The sequence below is a fragment of the Podarcis raffonei genome, chromosome 9 (assembly GCF_027172205.1).
Source record: "Podarcis raffonei isolate rPodRaf1 chromosome 9, rPodRaf1.pri, whole genome shotgun sequence".
Classification (NCBI taxonomy): domain Eukaryota; kingdom Metazoa; phylum Chordata; class Lepidosauria; order Squamata; family Lacertidae; genus Podarcis; species Podarcis raffonei.
Window position 1 is genome coordinate 65,817,120 of NC_070610.1, and position 22,647 is coordinate 65,839,766.

Sequence of the window (22,647 nt, forward strand, 5' to 3'; positions counted from 1 at the left end):
AAGGAGGGGAGATGGTGAGAGTGGGGAGGTGTTTTGGATGGTAGAAGGCAGGACTGTCAAAAGAGGCTAAGCGGGCACATAGTAGAGATACAGGAGAGGGAGGATTAAATGGGGTTGGTTGAATGTGGGGTGGAGGGTGGGAACGGGGAAAAGCAGAAGTGGAATTGGAACATAACCTTTTCCCACTTTCATCTCTTCCTTTCCACAATTCCTTGTGGGTCCACACTCCCCCCCACCCCCCCAGAATAAGATGCCAAGTTTTTGGGATTATACTCTGAAGGGGCTTATTTATGGAGTCCCTCATAAGATTTTCACTAAACAGCAGAGGAATTAAATTATTAAGTTCTGTGTACATTATTAAAAGTAATTGTAACTATTGCTCTACTTTAATAGTGACACCCTGGTACAAATTCTGCTGTTTAGACACATGGGTCCCATTGTTAAGGAATTCACCATAAAGAATTAGATAAATATTTTAGCATCGCTTCACTCTGGAAGAAAAGTGGGGGGTGGTGTATATATTTTCATATTGAGTAGCAGTCTAAGAAATTTGCAGCTAGCATATAAACCACTCACTATTCATCTCATGGTTACAAGCATTACCCCACCAGAACAGCCAAATAGATCCTGCTTTTTATTGGATGCTCAATCTTCACAGGGGAGAAGTGCCCTGAAATACTTGTTAAACACTGAAGATAGATGGCACATAAAGTAAGAGGAGGGAATTAACAATGTGGATTTAGTTCAGGGTGGAAGAAAAGGAAACACACAGGCACACACCCCAAACAGGGCCTTCACAAGACCTAGCTTACGCTAGGCCAGACTGGGCAAGGTGAGGATCAGATTCTGCCGTCTTAGGATACTGAATTATGAGTCTCACAAACTCAAAAGCCCAAATGTGGGTTGTGTTTACTCCTGACTAGCTTTGAGCTTTCAGGCCTTTCCAGGAGCTATTTGCTAGGGACAAGTCTCACAGAATTATAGAACTGTAGCCCAACTCCCCTGCAATGTGGGAATTTTTTGCCCAATGTAGGACTCGGGACTCATGGACCTGAGATTAAGAGTCTCATGACTCAGCTTAAAGTGTGGGGCGCCCATATGATTCTACATCTGGTCACCATCATGAGAAGAAGTGGGGGAGTCTATTCCAGGCTGCAGCATGGCAGGTGTATTAAGGAGAAGGGAAGTGTGTATTTATGGGAGATAACTGCATTCACATTAATCTATTCTTTTATGTATAACATTTCTATGCCTTCCTTTCCCAAAGAACTGTAGAGTGGCCTATGCGGTACAGACCCGGAGGTCTTATTTTCCCCCCATCTGAGGATATGGTATGGAGCAGGCATAGGCAAACTTCGGCCCTCCAGATGTTTTGGCCTACAACTCCCATGATCCCTAGCTAACAGGACCAGTGGTCAGGGATGATGGGAATTGTAGCATGTGAAATACTAGGACTCTTATTGAACTGAGAATCAAACCAGATGTGGCACATGTTTCTCTATTACAAATTAGCCACCACAAGTGTGTATGTGTGAGCACGAGTCCACACATGTGCATGGGGGGAGATTCCCCTCCCCCACCTTTCCTCTCACAACACAATTCAGCCGAGCCCCCTCCCGCCCCACTCTGAGCTGCTATTAGCTCCAGGGGAGTCTTAATTGGATTGTGGAGGGGAAAGCTACCTTCTCCGCTGAAGCTCCTATCCTGATTGGCTTTTTTACTCTTTATAATCGAGACATGCTAGTTGCACTCATGACATTAGCACTGCATCTAGTTTGGCTTCAAGATGCTTCCCTGACCAAAAAAAATGTGTGAACATGTCTTGTACTGAAGTAGCCATGCAATCGCTTCTCCCCAACTCCAGAACTACGGGACAGTTTTCAATTGCGCTCGTTCCATCAGTGCAAGGATTTACAGTTGCGCCACGGAACTTTCTCCCTCCCTGCCGCCCCTTGTACTTTGGATACATGTTCAGGTTTTCCCTCAAAGGTGCCACCATGCGCTCAGATTTTTGTCACATCACCAGTGTGCCACTTAAACTGTGGCATCTAGGTGTGAGGTGAGCAATCTGCTTTCAGGGGCAAAAACCTGTCAAGCTGGTCACAGCACCAAGAGCAGCTCTGCTTCCTTCGTTGTACTTGTCTGCAAGGCAGATTAAAAAGCACTCTGCATTTCCCCAACATTAACACTCCCTTCATTGCTAAACACTCACCTGTGGGAAGTCCTTTCCCTCTCAGCCTCTCCCGGATGGCCTGGCTCCTGTCAGTCTGCACCTTTCTGTCCCCAGTGTAGGGAAGTTGATCCACCTGTTTAGAAAAAAGAAGAAGCAATCAAGCAGATCTGAAAAAACCATACACATTATTTCAAACCATTTGCAGCATTTTATGCATTATATGCTTCCATGCTCCTTTCAGATCAGAACTCAGCCAGCTCTTCTAGGGTGGTTGAATATTGTGTTGTTGTTGTTGTTGTTTAGTCGTGTCCGACTTTTCGTGACCCCATGGACCAGAGCACGCCAGGCACTCGTGTCTTCCACTGCCTCCCACAGTTTGGTCAAACTCATGCTGGTAGCTTCAAGAACATTGTCCAACCATCTCGTCCTCTGTTGTCCCCTTCTCCTTGTGCCCTTAATCTTTCCCAACATCAGGGTCTTTTCTAGGGCATCTTCTCTTCTCATGAGGTGGCCAAAGTATTGGAGCCTCAGCTTCAGGATCTGTCCTTCCAGTGAGCACTCAGGGCTGATTTCCTTCAGAATGGATAGGTTTGATCTTCTTGCAGTCCATGGGACTCTCAAGAGTCTCCTCCAGCACCATAATTCAAAAGCATCAATTCTTCAGCGATCAGCCTTCTTTATGGTCCAGCTCTCTATTGTGCCACTTGCATGTAAAACTCTTCAAAGACTCATTTTAGCAAACGGACAATTCAGTTTCATATCCCTAGCGTTCTATAGCACGAGGCAGTCATTAGACATTTTATTGCTATGGTTCTTTGTTTTGGCATATATTTTACAAAGTTTCTTTCGGAGTACTGGTCATTGACCTTAATATAAAGAGATTTCTTGGTTCTAGGTTCAATTCCTGACATCTCCAGGCAGGGTCGGGAAAGGCCTCCTTTGTCTGAAACCTGAGAAAGCCACTGCCAATCCGTGTTGACAACACTGAGCTAAATGGACCAATGGCTTGACTCGGTGTAAGCTGGCTTCCCGTGTTCTTAATATCACAGGAGAAATCACCAGATTGCAATTGACCTTGCAGGCCTGAGGCTGCTGAACAAGCAGGGAAAGCTGGTAATCAGGGCAAAACACACAGCCCTTTGCGCCTTGTAATTATTTGGTCAACAGAAATCGAGAAGTGCTGGTCAGGAGCCAAGGAGAGGGCTAGCATTGCGGAAGCTGCATCTTGCGTTGACTCACAGCTTTTGTCAACATTCTGCATGACACACATCGCACATCCCTAAATGTCTCCTTGCTACATGGTTTGAGCCCTGACTGCACTTGCGAGTCTGTCACTCCCGAATTTAAACAAACAGAACAGTAAGCAGTGCAATTATTTGATCCTATCAGCAGCATGTCTCCAGCATAATTTAAAAAGGCAAGATGCTGCAGGCCAAATTTTATCCTCGTTTATCTTTGGCGAGTTTTGCCAGCATAAATCTGAGGCATTGTTACACAGTAATAACAGGCCTATGAGATCTGATGAATGAATTGACTTACTGGACAGAATTTAGACATACAAAGGAGGATATAGGCTAATGTAGTTTGGCATCATTAATCTGTCAGGGATATCCATATCCTCAGCCTGCCAGGTTGTGCGTAGTCATGAGGTACTTTTCAGGGTCAACTCGACTTTCTTCAGGGCTGGAACTAAGCTGAGTAGGTGTGCAGAAAAAGTAACTTAAAGGCCATCTCAATTTAAGGGAAAAGATCTTCCTCCTTAGACACCCTGTCGCAGCTGTGACTTCAGCTGATTAAAATGAGCAGCTGAAAATTCGGAGCGTGCTCATCTGAAGGCAAACCTGGGAAGTTCCAAGGAAAGCAAACATGACCATTCTGGGGAAAGTCTAGAATATCTGTTGGCTCCCAGCCAGCTGAAAGGAAAAGTCTGAGGGAAGTACTTGAGGGGGAGTGAGAAAGAGGGGACCCCAAGTGTGTGAAGGCAGGGGGCTCCCACTTCAGAGCTTCACCGTCAAACTCTTGGAGGATGCTAACCTATGTACAGGTGACATGAGATGAGGAGAAATTTAATGCAGTTCGCATTTAAAGGCAAACCTATCTGATCAGCACTTCCTGAAATGATATGAGAACCAAAACACAGCCATCTTTTGAAATTCTCCAAACTTCCCAGCCAACTAATGTGTACAAAAATGTATGTGCTGGGTTAGAGTGTGCATAACAATGCATATATTTGTGAAAATAACATTAAAAATCCTTTATATTAGGGGAAGTTGCTTTGAAAAAATGTATATATTAGGAATACAAACATATACATAGGGGGAGAAATTTGTACTTAAACTTTGATGAACGTGGACTTTTTTTTTTAATAATGCAAACTGATGTGGAAATATGGAGAACTGAGCATAAGACTGGGGGGAAAAAGCAGGGAAACCAAAGCTGACAGACTCACTGATCCCTAGACGTTACACAGGGGTGCTTTCCATCCCCATCATCTCCCCCTCAAGTGAGGGCCTGAGAGCAGAGAAAACCGTCTCCTTCAAGTATGGATCACAGTTTTTGCCAAGGGGACATAGAAGAAGGGTTGTATTTCTGTGTTTTTGTAACAGGAGGATTTGCACATTACATGGGGCACTGAAGATGGCACTGAAGCTTACAGTAACATGTTCCTCAGCAAGTAATGACGGCTGTGGAGCATGGGATCTATAGTCTTATGTCGTTAAACCAAGGAAGGAGGAAGAACTACAAATCCCATGATCCCATTCTAGACAATCCCAACCACATCTTAAAGGCAGGTCTTCAATACCTTTCCTGTGTCTAGCAAGTCTCCCCTACTTTGGGTTAGATTCTACCCCTTCAGTAAGTACTCCCGGAAAAAGGGAATGGTTTTCAAAGCAACGTGTGTGTATGTGTGTGTGTGCTCTCTTGCAAATCTCTCCCTTGCAAATCTCTCACGAGCCCTCTGAGATCCTGCTCTGAAATCTGTGTTGAAAACTCTGTTGGATGTTTCTTTAAGGGAGGCTGGGAAGGTGACTTCACAGTAGCTCTGCCAACTTTCAACGGTTGCTCAACATGCTCGTAAACACTTACCCCAGACAAACTCCCCAGAACCAGTTTCACCAACTGTTTCACATATGAGAAGGAAGGGGCACAGCTGCTGTTCCGGATGTGAGCACTGCAAGCGTCCAGAACCGTCCGCACAGAGACACGGGCGTAAACAAGGTCTTCGCACATGCTAAGCAGTATGCTGTTCAAGTGATCCCCAAGTTTAATGGGCTGGTGGTGAAAAGAAAAGAGCAGAAAAACCTGGTTAGCACCTGCCTCCTCCTCGTTTTCATTCTCTCTTAATAAAGGTAAAGGGACCCCTGACCATTAGGTCCAGTCGTGACCGACTCTGGGGTTGCGGCGCTCATCTCGCTTTATTGGCTGAGGGAGCCGGCATACAGCTTCCGGGTCATGTGGCCAGCATGACTAAGCCGCTTCTGGCAAACCAGAGCAGCGCACGGAAACACCGTTTACCTTCTTGCCAGAGCGGTACCTATTTATCTACTTGCACTTGGACGTGCTTTCGAACTGCTAGGTTGGCAGGAGCAGGGACCGAGCAATGGGAGTTCACCCCGTCATGGGGAATCGAACCGCCGACCTTCTGATCGGCAAGTCCTAGGCTCTGTGGTTTAACCCACAGTGCCACCCGCGTCCCTCTTAATAGATCATGCCAATATCAAGTTAAGGGAGCTGCCTTATAGTGACCTGACTCTCAGTCCACAGTTGACAGGCAGTGGCTCTCCCAATGTTTCAGTCAGGGTCTTTCCCAGCCTTACCCAGAGATGCAGCAGACTATTATTGTTTATTAATTTTATATAGAGTGCTTCATCTCAGGATGGTTTGCAAGATAAAAATACAGGATAAAAGCACAATGTAAATGGTTAAAGCACAAACAAAACAAAACTACTGCAATCTTAAGGCCTATAAGAATGATTGCACAAATGTACATGGAGGCAAGTCATGGAAATACGATGCAGTCGTATTATATTGCTAGGAAAACATTTTTGGTAAAACAGGAACTAGTAGTTCACACCTCCAGGGTTTAAATAAGTCCACAACTGTATGGTTAAAATAAGATGGGGTGATTATAGGCAAAGTGGAGATGAGGACTCTTGATAAGTTATAAAATATGAAGTTGCCCTTCTATTTGTCCACATAGGCCGGTATTGTCTGTGCTGTCTGACAACAGCTATCCAAGGTCTCAGATGGAACCTAACAGACCAGATCCAGGCATTTTTGGAAGAAACTGATTTTCTGGATCCATTTCAGTTGTGGTTTAGGCCCAGTTTTGGCACAGAAACTGCTTTGGTCGCCCTGTATGATGATCTCTGTCAAGAGACAGATAAGGGAAACATGTCCCTGTTAATTCTTCTCGACCTCTCAGTGGCTTTCGATACCATTGACCATGGTATCCTTCTGGAGCAACTGTCTGAACTAGGGGTGGGTGGCACCGCTTTGTGGTGGCTCCAGTCCTACTTGGATGGTCAGTCCCAGAAGGTGTTGCTTGGGGAATGCTTTTCAGCGCCATGGAACCTTCAATGTGGGGTTCCGCAGGGCTCAATCCTATCCCCCATGTTGTTTAACATCTACATGAAATCACTGGGTGGCATTATCTGGAGGTTTGGAGTATGTTGTCAGCAGTATGCTGATGACACTCAGCTCTATTTCTCCTTTACATCTACAGATGAGGCAGTGGAAGTGCTGGACCCTTGCCTTGCCTCAGTAATGGACTGGATGAGAGCCAACAAACTGAAACTCAATCCTGATAAGACTGAGGCACTGTTAGTGGGTGGTTCCCTAGACCAGATGGGTGGGAGATTGCCTGCTCTTGATGGGGTTACACTTCCTCTGAAGGTGCAGATTCGTAGCTTGGGGGTAGTCCTGGATCCTTTGCTGTCGCTTGAGGCTCAGGTGGCCTCGGTGGCCCAGTTAAAACCCTATCAGGACAGGGATAGCCTAACTACTGCTGTCTTTGCTCTGGTAACCTCAAGGTTAGATTACTGCAATGCGTTATACATAGGGCTGCCTCTGAAGACGGTTTGGAAACTTCAGCTAGTGCAGAATTCAGTGGCCAGGTTGCTCCCCGGAGCAAGACAATTTAAGCATATTACACCGATCTTAGTATGACTGCACTGGCTACCAATTAGTTTCCAGGCCCAATTTAAAGTGCTGGTTTTGACCTATAAAGTCTTAAAGCAGCTCAGGACTGCAATATCTCAAGGATTGCCTCTTTCCATATGAACCTACCCAGACCCTCTTCTGAGGCCCTTCTTTGTGTGCCTCCTCCTCAAGAGGTCTGGAGGGTGGCAACATGAGAACGGGGACTTCTCTGCGGTGGCTCCCTGTCTGTGGAACGCTTCCCCCAGGAATGTTTGCCTGGAACCTTCATTATACGCCTTTAGGTGCCAGGTAAAAAAAGTTCCTTTTTAACCAGGCCTTTGGTTGATTTGATTGACAACCTATGCCCTTTTAAAATGTGGGGTGGGATTGGGGGTGATTGGGTTGTTGTTTTTATTTTGATTATGTATATTGTGGTTTTATACTTTGACTTTATTCTGTGAACTGCCCTGAGACCTCCAGGTATAGGGCGGTATATAAATTCAATAAAAAACAACAACTCCATCTAACAACTGTTACTTGACCCCTTTAACTGGAGATCCTTGGGACTCTGAACAAAACATGTGGTCTGCCTCTGAGCTATGGCTCTTCCCTTGACCCAAACACTGTTGCTACATCTGTCCTGAAGAACAGCAACAGGCAGGTTCTCACAGACATATTTTACCACTGCCTGCCATTCAGCTGCAAGTCAACAGAACTGCCTCTGCAAAGTGCAGCATTCCAGCTGGCTTCAGGTAATAGGAAGTAACTGGTTCGTTTTCACATGGAAGATATCACTTGGCACTACAGATAACCAGAAATGCGTGCAAATGTGTGAACCTGGACCTAAGTATGTCTGGATCTACTTGGCCGTAACACAGAAACATGATACGAAGGGAGTCAGAAGGAAGGAAGCAAACTGACTGGACAGCTGGAACCAGCCTAGTCTTGTAATTAGTGGACAACACCCAAACAGCTGGAAACTGCTTACATTTTTTCCTGTATTACTAGTTGATCATCTTGTATATTCTGTTGGAAACCCACACTCAAGGGTGTACACCCTCGGTTGATAGGATGACTTCCCAGCTACCAAAGGCATTGAGTTTTGTATTTCACTTTCAGGCTTTCAAAGTGGGTGGTTATCTTCTGATGACATGCCCTGTCTAGCACTGCACACTATGACTATTATTTTACACTGTTTGTTCATTGGCAGTAGCGTAAGTAAGAAAAGTAATACTCTTCCCATTTGGCACCAGTTCCTCCCATCTGTGGTCATGACATGCTGGGATGGAGGAAAGGTTAGGCATTCGACCTTCCGCTTCCTACTTCTCCCCAGCCGTTTGCCTCCTCCCAATGCCACTTTGCGGCAAGAAAAGCAAATAGAAGTTGCCTGGTAACATATTATTATGCCCCCGATAACATCCCTTCACTACTCACCTGGCTTTGCGGGACATCATAGTCAGCTCCCCAATAAAGTGTCATTCCGAGAGAATAGATGTGGATCTGCAACACAAGAGACATGTGTGGAATTAATGGTGTAGCAAAGACATCTAATTATGCCTGCAATGTGCAGGGGAAAAAGAGAAAGGAGGGAGTTAATACAAGATGGAGTCTTGCAAGACACTTGAGAAAAACCCCAAGATGTCTTATAACCACATGAGATGCATTTTATGTGAAACAGCTGCTGCAGAAAGTGATTTCTTATGAGAATTGGCAGTAATATATAAAACTCTTCAGTCTGAGCACACAGAACTAACAACTCATTTCTTAGAGATGTTTTTCCTAAAACATGTCTGGCTCTCTTTTTTACAAGGCAGGAGCGGATTTCAAAATCTGCACATCCCTCAAATGAGCTACAAAGCAGAGTATTCCTGGCAACAATAGAGTTAATGCAGTTGTGGGTTTGTTTGTTTTTTAGTTTGAATTTAGCAAGTGACCAACAAGGCATTCTTTTGTCTGTCCAGCAGCCTGCCAGAAATTTATCACCGAGTACATCATTTCTTTGGTTTAGGAATGAAGTCATAACCCAGAGGCTCATGCAACCCTGTCATTGTATTTCAGGAGGTCATCATAAATGGGAATTTGCTTTGGCTTGTAGCACTTTTTGTGGAACATGCTCAGATTTCAGGAACAGGAGCTGAAAATAAAAACAGATTCCCACTCAGAAGCTCTCTTGATGAACTATAGTCGAAACAAAGCAAAATATTGAAAGCCAGAAGTAATTAGAAGACACAGTGTGCTTAGCAGCACAGTATTATGAGATGGACTTGCTTTCTAATTAAAATAATAATATGTGCTTTAAAAGATTATTTTTTCATGCTCTGTTATTGACCTGAATCTTTTTTTTACTCCCAACTGAGGGAAAAATTAAGAGGCAAATAAATTGAAGACACAAAACTGATTTGCTTAGTTACTTGTCCTCAGATAATGACTCTGTTAACACAAAATGAACAAATCATGGTTTGCTCATCATTAACATGCCTCAGGCTTGCACAGTCCCACCATCCTCCCTCTTAGGTAAAGGGAAAGGACCCCTGACCATTCGGTCCAGTCATGGACGACTCTGGGGTTGCGGCGCTCATCTCGCCTTACTGGCTGAGGGAGCTGACGTTTGTCTGCAGACAGTTTTTTCTACGTCATGTGGCCAGCATGACTAAGCTGCTTCTGGCGAACCAGAGCAGCGCACGGAAACGCTGTTTACCTTCCCGCCAGAGCGGTACCTATTTATCTACTTGCACTATGACATGCTTTCAAACTGCTAGGTTAGCAGGAGCTGGGACAGAACAACGGGAACTCACCCCGTCGTGGGAATCCGAACTGCTGACCTTCAGATCGGCAATTCCTAGGCTCTGTGGTTTAGACCACAGCGCCACCCGCATCCACCTTATACTGTACCTTCCTGGGTTGAGCAAACCCTAGTTTCTCAGTATGTCCAGTATGGTTCATGCAAACTATGGTTTGGCTTCAAAACAAGAAGCAGAAACCCAATTCAAGACATGGTGTCGAATTCTAATTTGATCACAATATGGCTCACATACACCATAGTTTGTACATAATGACCAACTGTGGTTTGCTCAAAGCAGGAAGTGGGAGAGGGAAGGAAAGAACAGGGAGAAAGCATGTAAGCCTGAGTTACAGTTGTGATGTTTAAACCATGATTTGGCTACTATGCACCAGCTAAGTCAATATCCTTTAAATCACTTGATTTTCTGGTCGTGGACTATATTTTGAAAAAACGAATGAACGGCGGTGGAGGAACGATGAGTGGCGCGCGAAAGGGCTCCGGAGAGGGGCTGCTTTAAATGGCGCCGCTCGAGGGGGGCACTCAGCCAACCGTGGCTCCTGTGTCTTGCGAGCGGCAGGGGCTGGCAGCGGCGGGATGATGAATGGCATGCGAAAGGGCTCTGGAGAGAGGCTGGTAGCAACAAAGCCCAGCCCCCTTCATCCTCTAGGCAGGGCAGGGAGAAGCCAGGAGGAGGGAGGGAGGAGGCGCTGCTGCCACCCTGTGAGGGAGAGGGAAAGAACATGCGCACTGGCAATCCACACAGCGAATCCTGGACCATCCGTGGGCCGGATTTAGAAGGCAATTGGGCCTGATCCGGCCCGCGGACCTTAGTTTGCTGACCCATGTTCTAATCTACCCACCATGCACCTGTTTCGTGTATACTTTCATATCCCATCCTTCCTCCAGTCTGGAGGAAAGGGTGGCTATCAGTGAATAAATAAAAGTAACATACCACCAACGAAACACCATTAAAAGGAAACACTACAGAAGAGAGATCTGATCGCAGTACCTTTTCGACATCAGAAAGAGATGACAGCGATTGATTCTGGAGGACTTCTGGTGCCGTGAATGCTCGCAGGTCTTGGCTGGAAACATTTTCATCTGTGAAGGATACACTGCCGGATGGAAGAAGCAAGAGAGACCACGGGGAAATGATGAATCCCAAAGCAGTGGGATCAGCTGTAGGTGGAAGGAGGGAACCAGTGTGAATTAAGATAGCAGACATGTATTAAAAAAGGACTTTTCATGCATGCATTTAATTACCATTCTTGTCCCAAGGCACCTCTGGCGCACAGACCTAATTAGTGCCTCTAATTAGCCTCCTTATTTGGCCCGCAAGGTCATTTTGGCTAAGCCACACCCATCAGCCCTGTCCCTGATGCCGGGGCAGGTAAGATGCAGCTGGGCTCAAAGGGGGTTTGCAGGCACTCAAATATCAGCTGCAAAGCCCCAGTGAACAACATTTTGAAAGCAACAATGACCAGCTGATTGCCAGGGCTTGCAAAGCACTGTGAAGTGAGCCTCAGTATGCACTGCCAATCAGCTGATCATTGGGGCGTGCAAAGTGCTGCTGTGCTCCACCTTGCTTGCAACTCCCTTTGGAGAACTTCCAGTGCTGTGAGCGCTCCCAGGTTTTGGTTGGCCACAAGCATCCAGTTGACCACTGTGAGGAAAGGATGCTGGAATAGACAGGTCATTGGGCTGGTCTAACAGGGCTCATCTTATGTTATTAGGCTGAGCCTTTACCTGCATGGCAGGTAAACAGCAGAGGCAAAAACAGGTCAGCTGGTGTCACTGCAATGTCAGGTGACTGACAGCTGCACACCCTTGCACTTATCAAATGGCTATGGTTCAGGCTCAACAGCTACTCATCCTTGTCCTACAGTTTTAACATCTTTCCTTCTGCTCCTGGTTTTTGCTGCTCTCCAGTTACACAAAGGAGTTTGCTACCTTATTCAAGATTCAGTTGCCCCAAAATAGGATTTCTTTTTATCTGCATTTTTTGAGTGACTTTGCTAGCAGTCCGCACCCCTCCTTCCCCAACCTTATGAAGGCAGGAAATATTTTCATACGCTGTATTTTGTACAGTGGGACCCAACGCCACCTTGAATAGATGAACTAATGTTTCTTTCCCTGTCATTTTGCGTGCGCAATTACTCAGAAAACATCAAGGCCAGAGCGGAACGCTCCAAATTGGAATACCTTTCCTCCCTCAGGTTTCCTTTTTCGGCTTGAAAAACTAATCCGTCAACTAGAAATTACTGCAACGGTGCCTGTCCGGAGTAATTCTTAAAGGCAAAACTTAGAACCTAATTGGTGTACTGGTGGGAATCTGTGTGGCGAAGGCAAAGTGCTGCACTCTTCACAAGAACTTCCATTCATGCTCCCTGAATAATGTTGCCATGAAGAAAAGCAAACTCTGAGATGATTCAGCCTACACTTGACCTATTAAGAGAGGAAACCTTCTACCCCCAGAAATGGCAAGCCTTGTAACAATAAACTTCTCTGTAGAGAACTTGACCAAACTGTCAGCCACGCCAGTAGGCGGTGTTTTTTAGTTATTGCGGAGGTTACTTCTTGTCTTAAAGGACCCAACACCTCTGGGGGGGGAAATCGTCTTGTCCACTCTTGGGAGGGAGTGGGACATTTTTATACCATCTTCATCCACTTTTAGAAACTGTGAGTTAACGCTATTATATAAGATGACAGGAGAAGAGGACATGTATAAGCCCAAGTGGTAGATTGCACACAGAGTGGTCAATCATAGCTCCCCAAAACTTGTAACTCGGAAGAGGATCATTGCATGCTGTAGGAAAAAAAAAATGCATTTAGGAGTATCATTCTTCCATCAGAAATAACCAATACTGAGAAGGGCTAAGCTCAGTGACAAGAGCACATGAGCATATAACCGCCCCAGTAGTAGCATCATCCCAAGCACAACTTATCATAAATGCACAATAAGAAAAAGATGTCTAGAGGGGCCCCATTGTTGATCTGGAATAGTCAGGTTGGGCGGTTGTAGAGCAACTTGACAACTGGCTATAGAAGCTACAGGGAAGGGGTTGCTCTCCCAGTCAGTTTCCTGCACAGCTTCTTTACTTTTGGGCTAAAAAGCAAGCTCACGACATTTCACATGCCGGTATCGAACCTTAGCCATTGGAAAGTACCGTATTTTTCGCCCTATAGGACGCACTTTTCCCCCTCCAAAAATGAAGGGGAAATGTGTGTGCGTCCTATGGGGCGAATGCAGGCTTTCGCTGAAGGCTGGAGAGCGAGAGGCGTCGGTGCGCACCGACCCCTCTAGCTCTCCAGGCTTCAGGAAGCTATCTGCAAGCCTTGGGAGCCCGGCGGAGCACGCCCCGTGCTTCAGGCAGATGTCCGCAAGCCTTGTGCACCCAGCAGGAGGTCCCGCCGGGCTCGCAAGGCTTGTGGGCGGCAGCCTGTTCTGGGGGCTGGGGTCGGGGGAAGCTTGGGCTTCCCCCGCCCCAGCCCGGCGGCTGGTGGGGGGAAATATATATTTTTTTAATTTCCCCCCCAAAAAGCTAGGTGCGTCCTATGGGCCAGTGCGCCCTATAGGACGAAAAATACGGTATTTTTTGTAATCTTGAGAATCTGCCAGCCTCCACCTCCTGGCTCTGCCCAGATACGATTTTTTCTTTTTAAATCAGAAGTTTTGAAATTCATCAGTAAAGTGTTATCAGAATCTCCATCTGCACCATTTAAGTGAATTTGCTAACAGTCTGCACCCCTCCTTTTGCACCACTATGAAGACAGGAAATATTTTCATATTTGGTGCAGTGGGATCCAACATCACCTTTAAGAGATGAACTAATGTTTTCTCCCCCGTACAGTCATACCTTGGAAGTCGAACAGAATCCGTTCCGGAATTCCGTTCAACTTCCAAAATGTTCGAAAACCAAACCACGGCTTCTGATCGGCTGCAGGAAGCTCTTGCAGCCAATCAAAAGCCGTGGAAGCCTCGTCAGACATTCAGATTCCAAAAGAACAAACCAGAACAATCTCTTATGGGTTTGCAGCGTTCGGGAGCCAAAACGTCCTGAGTTCCAGGGAGTTCAGGATCTAAGGTACAACTGTATTTTGAGTGTGCAATTTCTCAAAACATACTATAGGACTGCAATGACAGGGTGAAGGTCCACACTTCCATCAGGCAGTCTTTACAACTAGAGTTTCAATAGAGATTTTTTTTTTTACTACAACTCCATGACCGCAACACTGGCTGGGGCTGATGAGGGTTGCTGCCCAAAAACATTTGAAGGGCACGAGGTCACAGAAAGCTGGCCCAGAAGAAAAGGTACACAAGGCCAATGCTTGAAAAGAAATATTGGAAGGCAACATCTTGAAGATCAAACTAGAGCTGCAGAATAGACTTTAATCTGAATCCAACCACGGCAAAAAGAAAATAAGAAGATGGGTTTTTCTTCTTCTTCTGGGGTAGCCTGCTAAATTTGCCAAACTGAAATAGCCAAATATGCAGACAAATGCAACTGCTTGCCAAATTTCTTGAGAAGCAAGTACAAAAGGAACATAACTGCGAAAATGTGAGTGGGGAGGTAGAAAATCAAGTATGAAAACTAACTCCTTCTCCCTTGTTCACTCACAGACTCCAAGAGAGAATGCACGGATAGTCACAAAAGAGACAGTTCCAACATTCAGAAAACAGTAAGTGGTACAGGCCTCCCTGAAAGCAGAAAGTGAACTTCACCAGGGAGAAGACTAGGCTAGAGCCACTAGACATAGCGTGCTACTTTTTCACGTACAGGAAGATTTTGATGTGTGGCATCAATCAAATGTGTCAGGTGCTCATCAACTTATGTAGACAGCTGCACCACATTCCGCTTCAGGTATGGGGAAGCACAGAAACATGCAATTCTCAACCACTTTCTTGATAGACGCTAAGATAGACGCTCTATGGAAACAGCCCTGTCTCTTTCTATGCAACCCATCTTTGGCTTCTTATCTCTCTCACACCCCTTCTGGGCACACCTGACGATAATACTCCAGAACGCATGGACCAAACTGCATTTCTCTCGCTGTGGTTCTAAATGTGCCCTGCTCTGACCGGGACCAGCCCTCCACCGGCCCTGCAAAATGAATCAGGAAGTGGCTGTAGGTAAAATGGTCAAGAAACCTTTCTTGGCTACTGACCTGCCTGGCTTTGTGCTAAGGATTTTACGAACACAGAAAGCCACTTTTTACAAATTCAGACCCCTGGAGCATGTTATTGGCTAGCAGAGGCTCGTCAGCATTTCAGATAAGGTTTTCCCCCAGCACTACCTGCAGATCCCAGGATTTGGACCAGGGACCCTGTGCATCAAAGCTCTATCCATGGAGCTACAACCCTCTCCTTTACCAAACCTGGCTGGGCATTCTCTATGAACAATTAATTCAGTACCCCTGTTGTGGCAGCTACACATTCCACCTTTGCAGCCCATCCTCTGCAGCCTAGATATTCTTGCATGATTTCTCACTTCCTCGGGGAAAGGGATAAATTCCAGGGTCAGCAAGCACAGAGGAAAAGTAAGTGTGAACAAGCCCTTAGATTTATTGCTTTATTTATTTGTGCATGGTGTTGTTGGTTTTTTTTAACCCATCCTGGGCAGTCAAAGTGAGGCTCTGAGAACCCTCAAGGGACCTTCAACTAACCCTCCGCTCTCCCTCTGCCTTTCTGCCCAATTTAAAAATGCAAAGTAATGTTTTCTTCGCCTGCCCCTTCCTAAGCGGTCCCATATGTCATTTGTTACAGGGGACGAACCTCTCTTTGAAAGGCTGTTCAGGCCTAAGGTAAAGGGACCCCTGACCGTTAGGTCCAGGCGTGGACAACTCTGGGGCTGCATGCTCATCTGGCTCTATAGGCCGAGGGAGCTGGCGTACAGCTTCCGGGTCATGTGGCCAGCATGACCAAGCCGCTTCTGGCGAACCAGAGCAGCGCACGGAAACGCTGTTCAGTCCTAGTCTAGTTTAAAGTCAAAGAACTGTAGGAGCAAGTGAGCAAGGCATTAGAGGTTACCCACCAGCAGTTATCACCCAAACAGCAGACCTGGTCACAGACCTCCTCATTAAGGCGAGACGCATTGTATATTCCTATTTAAATCACAGCAATTATTTCTAAATGTCCATCTCCATTCACAGAACTTCACGTATGCAATGTTTAGGCAAATCTGTGCCCTTTTTCCAGATAACACATTTCCTCTTTTTGGCGACCCGTTAAGTCACCATCCTATTCTTCTCCTTAGGTCATGGTGGGGGTGGCTCTCTTTCAAAGCCCTGAAGAGAGATCTCCGGATATCAGGAGACCATGTCCCAACAATCGGCTCATATCAGCCAAGTAAGCATTCCTAACAAAGGAATAGCTGGCAGGCAGCCATGTCAATGGCCTATGCTCCTGGGTCCTCCTCTCGCTGGCTTGCCTGGTCTTCTTTCGCCTCCTACACTGCCTGGCCTCTCGCCCTGGACTGAGTCTTGCCCCAGATCTTGTCTAGGCAAAACCACCCACTGCTCTGTCCCTTGTCGAAGACTGCGGACAGTGCTGTGCACTCCTTAACTCAGCTAAATGTCAATTAAACAAAGGAAGTTGCTTTATAATATGCCCCAAGAGCCTCCTGTTGTTCCCCTTCTAAATACCTTGTACCGTTGCATCCTCCGCAGCAACAAGGGAGGAAAACAAAGTGGTTTGCCATTTGGGTCCTCCCACTCAGAAGTCCTTTGATGCAGTGTGTCCATGTATAAAGTGATTTTTAAGTTGAGTTGTGCTTTTTTAAATACCTCCCCACCCCCACAAAGTCACTCCTGTTTGTGTCTCTCTGCACAGTTGCTCTCAAGTGACTCTCTCCTCCAAAGTCTTGTTGCTGCTAAATCTCCCTGCTCTCCCCACCCTCAAAATGCAGGAGTTCTTCCAGCGAAAGGGAATTTTAATCTTCTTTCCAGGACCACTGGAATTTTTGCTTTTTGTTTTTGTATGGTCCTTGGTCAGTTGTGTGTCATTTTCAGCAATTAGCTACCAGATCGGTGAGCTAATTCTAGAGCTATGCAGCCTGTTCACAGAAGCCTTGTGAGTTTTAATAAGCAGTGCCAGAAGACAACTAAGTTTGTTTGTTTGGGTTTTTTTAAGCGTATATTTACGAAGGCAATGCAGCCTCATTATTCCGGCAAACAAGGCAATGGCACAAAACAAAAAACAGATGATTTCTTGCAATCTGTTTGCATGTGCCATGAAAAGGCAACCATTTCACAATTCAAGAAAAGCCAGAATTTTTTTGATCACGCTACTGGTGCAAAGCCATTCCCTTTGCCTCTCTCTGGGTCAACTCAATGACAGCATAGCAGCGAGACCGTATGCTCTTGCTTAAGCTTCTCAGCCAGCCCCAACCCAAAGAAAAAGTGAACTGGGTGAATTAGCGTCAATCGCTCTCAGCCTAACCTAACCTACCTCGCAGGTTTGTTGTGAGGGTGCTTTAAAATTTCTAGAAGAAGGGTCAGATGAAAACAAAATTAAACAGTAACTGAGCATACCTCAGTTACTAAAAAGCAGAGACATCACCTTGCCAACAAAGGTCCGTATAGTTAAAGCTCTGGTTTTCCCAGTAGTGATGTATGGAAGTGAGAGCTGGACCATAAAGAAGGCTGATCGCCGAAGAATTGATGCTTTTGAATTATGATGCTGGAGGAGACCCTTGAGAGTCCCATGGACTGCAAGAAGACCAAACCTCTCCATTCTGAAGGAAATCAGCCCTGAGTGCTCACTGGAAGGACAGATCCTGAAGCTGAGGCTCCAATACTTTGGCCACCTCATGAGAAGAGAAGACTCCCTGGAAAAGACCCTGATGTTGGGAAAGATGGAGGGCACAAGGAGAAGGGGACGACAGAGGACGAGATGGTTGGACAGTGTTCTCGAAGCTATGAACATGAGTCTGACCAAACTGCAGGAGGCAGTGGAAGACAGGAGTGCCTGGCGTGCTCTGGTCCATGGGGTCACGAAGAGTCAGACACGACTAAACGACTAAACAACAACAACAACAAGCATATCTCTGCTAAAATAACCTGTGGCCACCCATACGAAACAGTGGGCAGATTCCGAAAATCTCTGCTTGTAATATCTTAACAGAGTCATCTTTTTTGCTTTCTGGGGAACACACACCACAATGCCAGACATGCAGCCTGTGGGCACTGTGAACCCACAATCAACCCACTCAGCCATGTGGGCAGGACAGGACAGGGTGGGTGATGGATGGTCCCAGCACCTGCCCAGCACATGCAGCCTGTGGGCACTGTGAACCCACAATCAACCCACTCAGCCATGTGGGCAGGACAGGACAGGGTGGGCGATGGATGGTCCCAGCACCTGCCCAGCACATGCAGCCTGTGGGCACTGTGAACCCACAATCAACCCACTCAGCCATGTGGGCAGGACAGGACAGGGTGGGCGATGGATGGTCCCAGCACCTGCCCAGCACATGCAGCCTGTGGGCACTGTGAACCCACAATCAACCCACTCAGCCGTGTGGGCAGGACAGGACAGGGTGGGCGATGGTTGGTCCCAGCACCTGCCCTGGATATTCATGCTTTGGGTGCTGCTGGCCTGCTCCCTCTTTTATATTAGAAGCACAGCATCACTCTACATGCACAAATCTACTCCACCACAACAAACAGGTTGCCATGATGTGCATTTGCGTGGGCCAGCATGGTGTTGTTGTGCAGCACTTCTTAAACTGTGGTCCACCAGTGGTGTGTGAGCTCCATTCAGGTGGTCCATGGCAGGTCTGTGGGTTTGTGGTTGAAGATGAGAGACAGCACATCCACTGCATGTAATGTTCGTACTCATTTTTAACTGCATTTTCCCTGATCCTTTAATTTCCTACATTGTATTATTACTATTATCATTGCTTAAATTTGTATGCTGCCCTTACACCCACAGGTCTCAGGGCGGTAACAACATAAAGTCACAATACAAAAACACGTAATGGAAACAAAACCAAAAACAACTACGTACTCCAAAAGCACAACATAACAAAGATGCAATTAAAAATCACACAGCATTTAGCGCTGTGCATTGTAATTGCTACAACACGGAGAAAAGGAATTCTGCCAAGACCCTTCGCAATTTTCAAGAGGTCTTTGGGGGTGGGGACGACAGTTGGGAACCACTGGTATAGTGGTCAGAATGTCAGACAAGTCCTGGACAGACCCAGACCCAGACCCAAATCCTTACTCAGCAATGAAGCCTAACCTACCTCATAGGGTTGTTGTGAAAAACACAATGGAGGAGGGAGTAATTTTGCATGCTTTTTCTTTGACAAGTAATTTTTTATTTTCATAATTAAACATATATACAATCTAGATTACATAAGTTACTTATAACATTGCTGTTACCAAAGTCATAAACATAATACATACTTATTTAGAGCTCTGCCGAGCTTCGGACTTCCCTTCACTTCATTGGTAAGTATCAGATAATAACAAAAATTACGTGTTTTATCTACTTTACAAATTTGTCAAACACTGTTAGAGTTGTTCTATTCCTGCCTGAGTTGTCAAAGTTCTATACTTATCTCTTATATATACCAGATATTTATTCCAATTTTCATAAAACTTCTGATCATCTTGGTCTCTTAGTCTTCCTGTTAATCTAGCTAGTTCAGCATAATTTATCATCTTAATCTGCCAGTCAATTATGGAAGGTGTTGATTCCGTTTTCCAGTTTTGGGCTAGCATGGTTCTAGCCGCCGTTGTGGCATATAAAAATAAATTTTTATCTTCTTTTTTGATTTCTTTATCAACAATTCCTAATAAGAAAGCTTCAGGTTTTTTGGGAAAAGTATACTTAAAGATTTTTTTAAGTTCGTTATAAATCAATTCCCAAAAGCCTTTTACTTTACTACATGTCCACCACATGTGATATAGTTCCCCGTCTCCCTTACCACATTTCCAGCAATTCTTAGTCTTCAATTTGTAGATTTTAGCTAGCTTCACTGGTGTAAGGTACCACCTATAAATCATCTTCCAAAGGTTCTCCCTTAATGCCATGCACGCTGTAAATTTGATGTTTACGTTCCACAATTCTTGCCACTTTGCAAAATCAATATTATATCCTATGTCTATGGCCCACTTTATCATGGCCTCCTTCACCATTTCGTCTTTTGTATACCATTCTAGTAAGAGGTCATACATCTTTGATAATAATTTATTTTTTCCTTCTATGATTTCCACATTGAATTTAGATTTTTTGTCTTCAAAACCTAGCTTCCTTTTATCTTCTTTTAATAGGTCATTCACTTGGTGGTACTGCAACCACCCCGTGAACACATTCTTTACTTCTTCGTAAGGTTTAAGCTTTACCCCCTGTACTGTTTTATTAGTAAGTTCTTCGTAGGTAGCTCTTTCCCTTTCCATGTTAGTTTTTTTAACAGTTAGAACATTTATTGGTGAAATCCACCATGGGGTTTTCTTTTCCAGCAGGTTCTTATTTCTTTCCCATACTTGGAATATAGATCCTCTAATTATATGATTAAGGAAGCCTCTATGAACTTTTACCTTTTCATACCACAGGTACGAGTGCCACCCGTACCTGTTGTCAAAGCCCTCTAAATCTAGAATGTCGGTATTCTCTAACTTTATCCATTCTCTTACCCACGTTAGGCAGGCCGCTTCATAATATAAACTCAGATCTGGTAAAGAGAAACCCCCTCTTTCTTTTTTATCTACCAATATTTTCATTTTAATTCGAGGTCTCTTTCCCTGCCAGATGAATCTCGCTAGGGTCCTTTGCCATTCTTTGCACCGATTTAATCCTTTCAAGACTGGTATGGTTTGGAACAAAAATAGCATTCTTGGTAGAACATTCATTTTAATAGCTGAGATCCTCCCTAAAAAGGAAAGTTTTAATCTCTCCCAGATTTCTAGATCTTTTTTGATGCCCTTCCAGGTAGCCTCATAATTATCTTTATATAGATTTATATTTTTCGCTGTAATCCACACTCCTAGATACTTTACCCTCTTCGCAACCGCAATTCCCGTCCTTTGTTCTAAGTCTATTATATCTTCCTTGGCTATGTTTTTTGTTATCATTTTAGTTTTATTCCTATTAAGCTTAAGACCTGCCACTTCTCCAAATTCTTCTAATTTCTGTAGGGCTTCTGGCAAACTATTCTTAGGGTCTTCCAAAGTTAGTATCAAGTCATCCGCAAATGCTTTTATTTTAAATTCCTTGCTTCCTATCTTAATTCCTTTAACTCCTGATGATTCCCTTAATTTTTTGTTAAACACTTCTAACACTGTTATAAATAACAAGGGAGATAAAGGACAGCCTTGTCTGGTCCCTTTGGCAATGTCAAATGCCTCCGAAGTACTATTATTTATTATAAGTTTGGCTTTCTGCTCTTGATAGATAGCCTCAATACCTCTTCTAAAACCTTCACCAATTCCCATCCTTTTAAAATTTTCCTTCATAAAACGCCATGAGACGTTGTCAAATGCCTTCTCGGCGTCAATGAAGACCAACGCCGCCTGCTTATCTATTCTACTGTCCAAATATTCGATAATATCTATCACGCTTCTTAAATTATCTTTTAATTGTCTCCCTGGAAGGAAGCCGGTTTGGTCTTTATGAATTCTTTTATTTAAAACTTTTTTTAACCTTTCCGCCAATATGTCTGCGAACAGCTTATAATCATTGTTTAGTAATGAAATAGGTCTATAATTTTTTACCTCTAAGCTGTCCGCGTCTTTTTTAGGAATTAAAGTAATATATGCTTCTTTCCAGGTATTTGGCATTCTCCCTTCCTTTAATACATTATTCATAACTTCGCATAACACTGGCGAAAGTTGGTCACTTAACATTTTATAATATTTGGTTGAGATACCATCTGGCCCTGGCGCTTTTCCTATTTTCATTTTTTTTATTGCTTTCCTGATTTCTTCCTCCGTAATTGCCCGGTTTAGGTATTCTCTTTCTTCAATCGTAATCTGTTGTAGTTGGTATTTTTTCAAATAGTCATCTATCTCTTTATCTGTCTCTCTTCCTGTTTTATATAAATCCTTATAATATCTCTGAAATGTTTTCTTTATCTCTTTCGGATCTTCCACTGTCCTTTCTCCAACCCTTATCTTACATATCGTATTCTGTTTTTTCCTCTCTTTTATCTGCCATGCTAAATATTTCCCCATCTTATTTGCTGATTCAAAATTCTTCTGTTTCAACATTTTAATCCTCCACTCAATCTCCTGATTCACTATCATAGAGAATTGAGCTTGTAGCATCCTTAAATTTTGTTTTATTGTCTCATCCCCTGGATTGATAGTTAGCTGTCTTTCATTCTCCATGAGCAGCAATAGAATTTCTTCTTTCTTTTTCTCTTTTTTCTTTCTTAAAATACTATTTTGCTGAATTAAGAAGCCCCTCATGACGGCCTTCCCTGCATCCCACACCGTTTCCAGAGGAGTTTCTTTATTCAAATTCCACTTGAAATATTCCTCGATTGTCTCTTTTGCTTTATTTACTATCCTATGGTCATTGAATAAATTTTCATTCATTCTC

The 22,647-nt window shown here is 44.6% G+C and overlaps 1 protein-coding gene across 1 annotated transcript in view; it reads right to left on the reverse strand.

Annotated features, from left to right (window-relative positions):
• The window catches only part of PTPN13 (protein tyrosine phosphatase non-receptor type 13), a 158,436-nt gene that overhangs the window by 77,252 nt on the left and 58,537 nt on the right, over positions 1-22,647 (reverse strand). Inside the window, exons 3-6 of the mRNA XM_053404141.1 lie at positions 11,107-11,276; positions 8,750-8,815; positions 5,261-5,446; positions 2,213-2,306 (exon numbers count right to left, since the gene is read on the reverse strand). Coding sequence (XP_053260116.1) covers positions 2,213-2,306; positions 5,261-5,446; positions 8,750-8,815; positions 11,107-11,276 — 516 coding nt within the window. The remainder of the gene's footprint in view (positions 1-2,212; positions 2,307-5,260; positions 5,447-8,749; positions 8,816-11,106; positions 11,277-22,647) is intronic.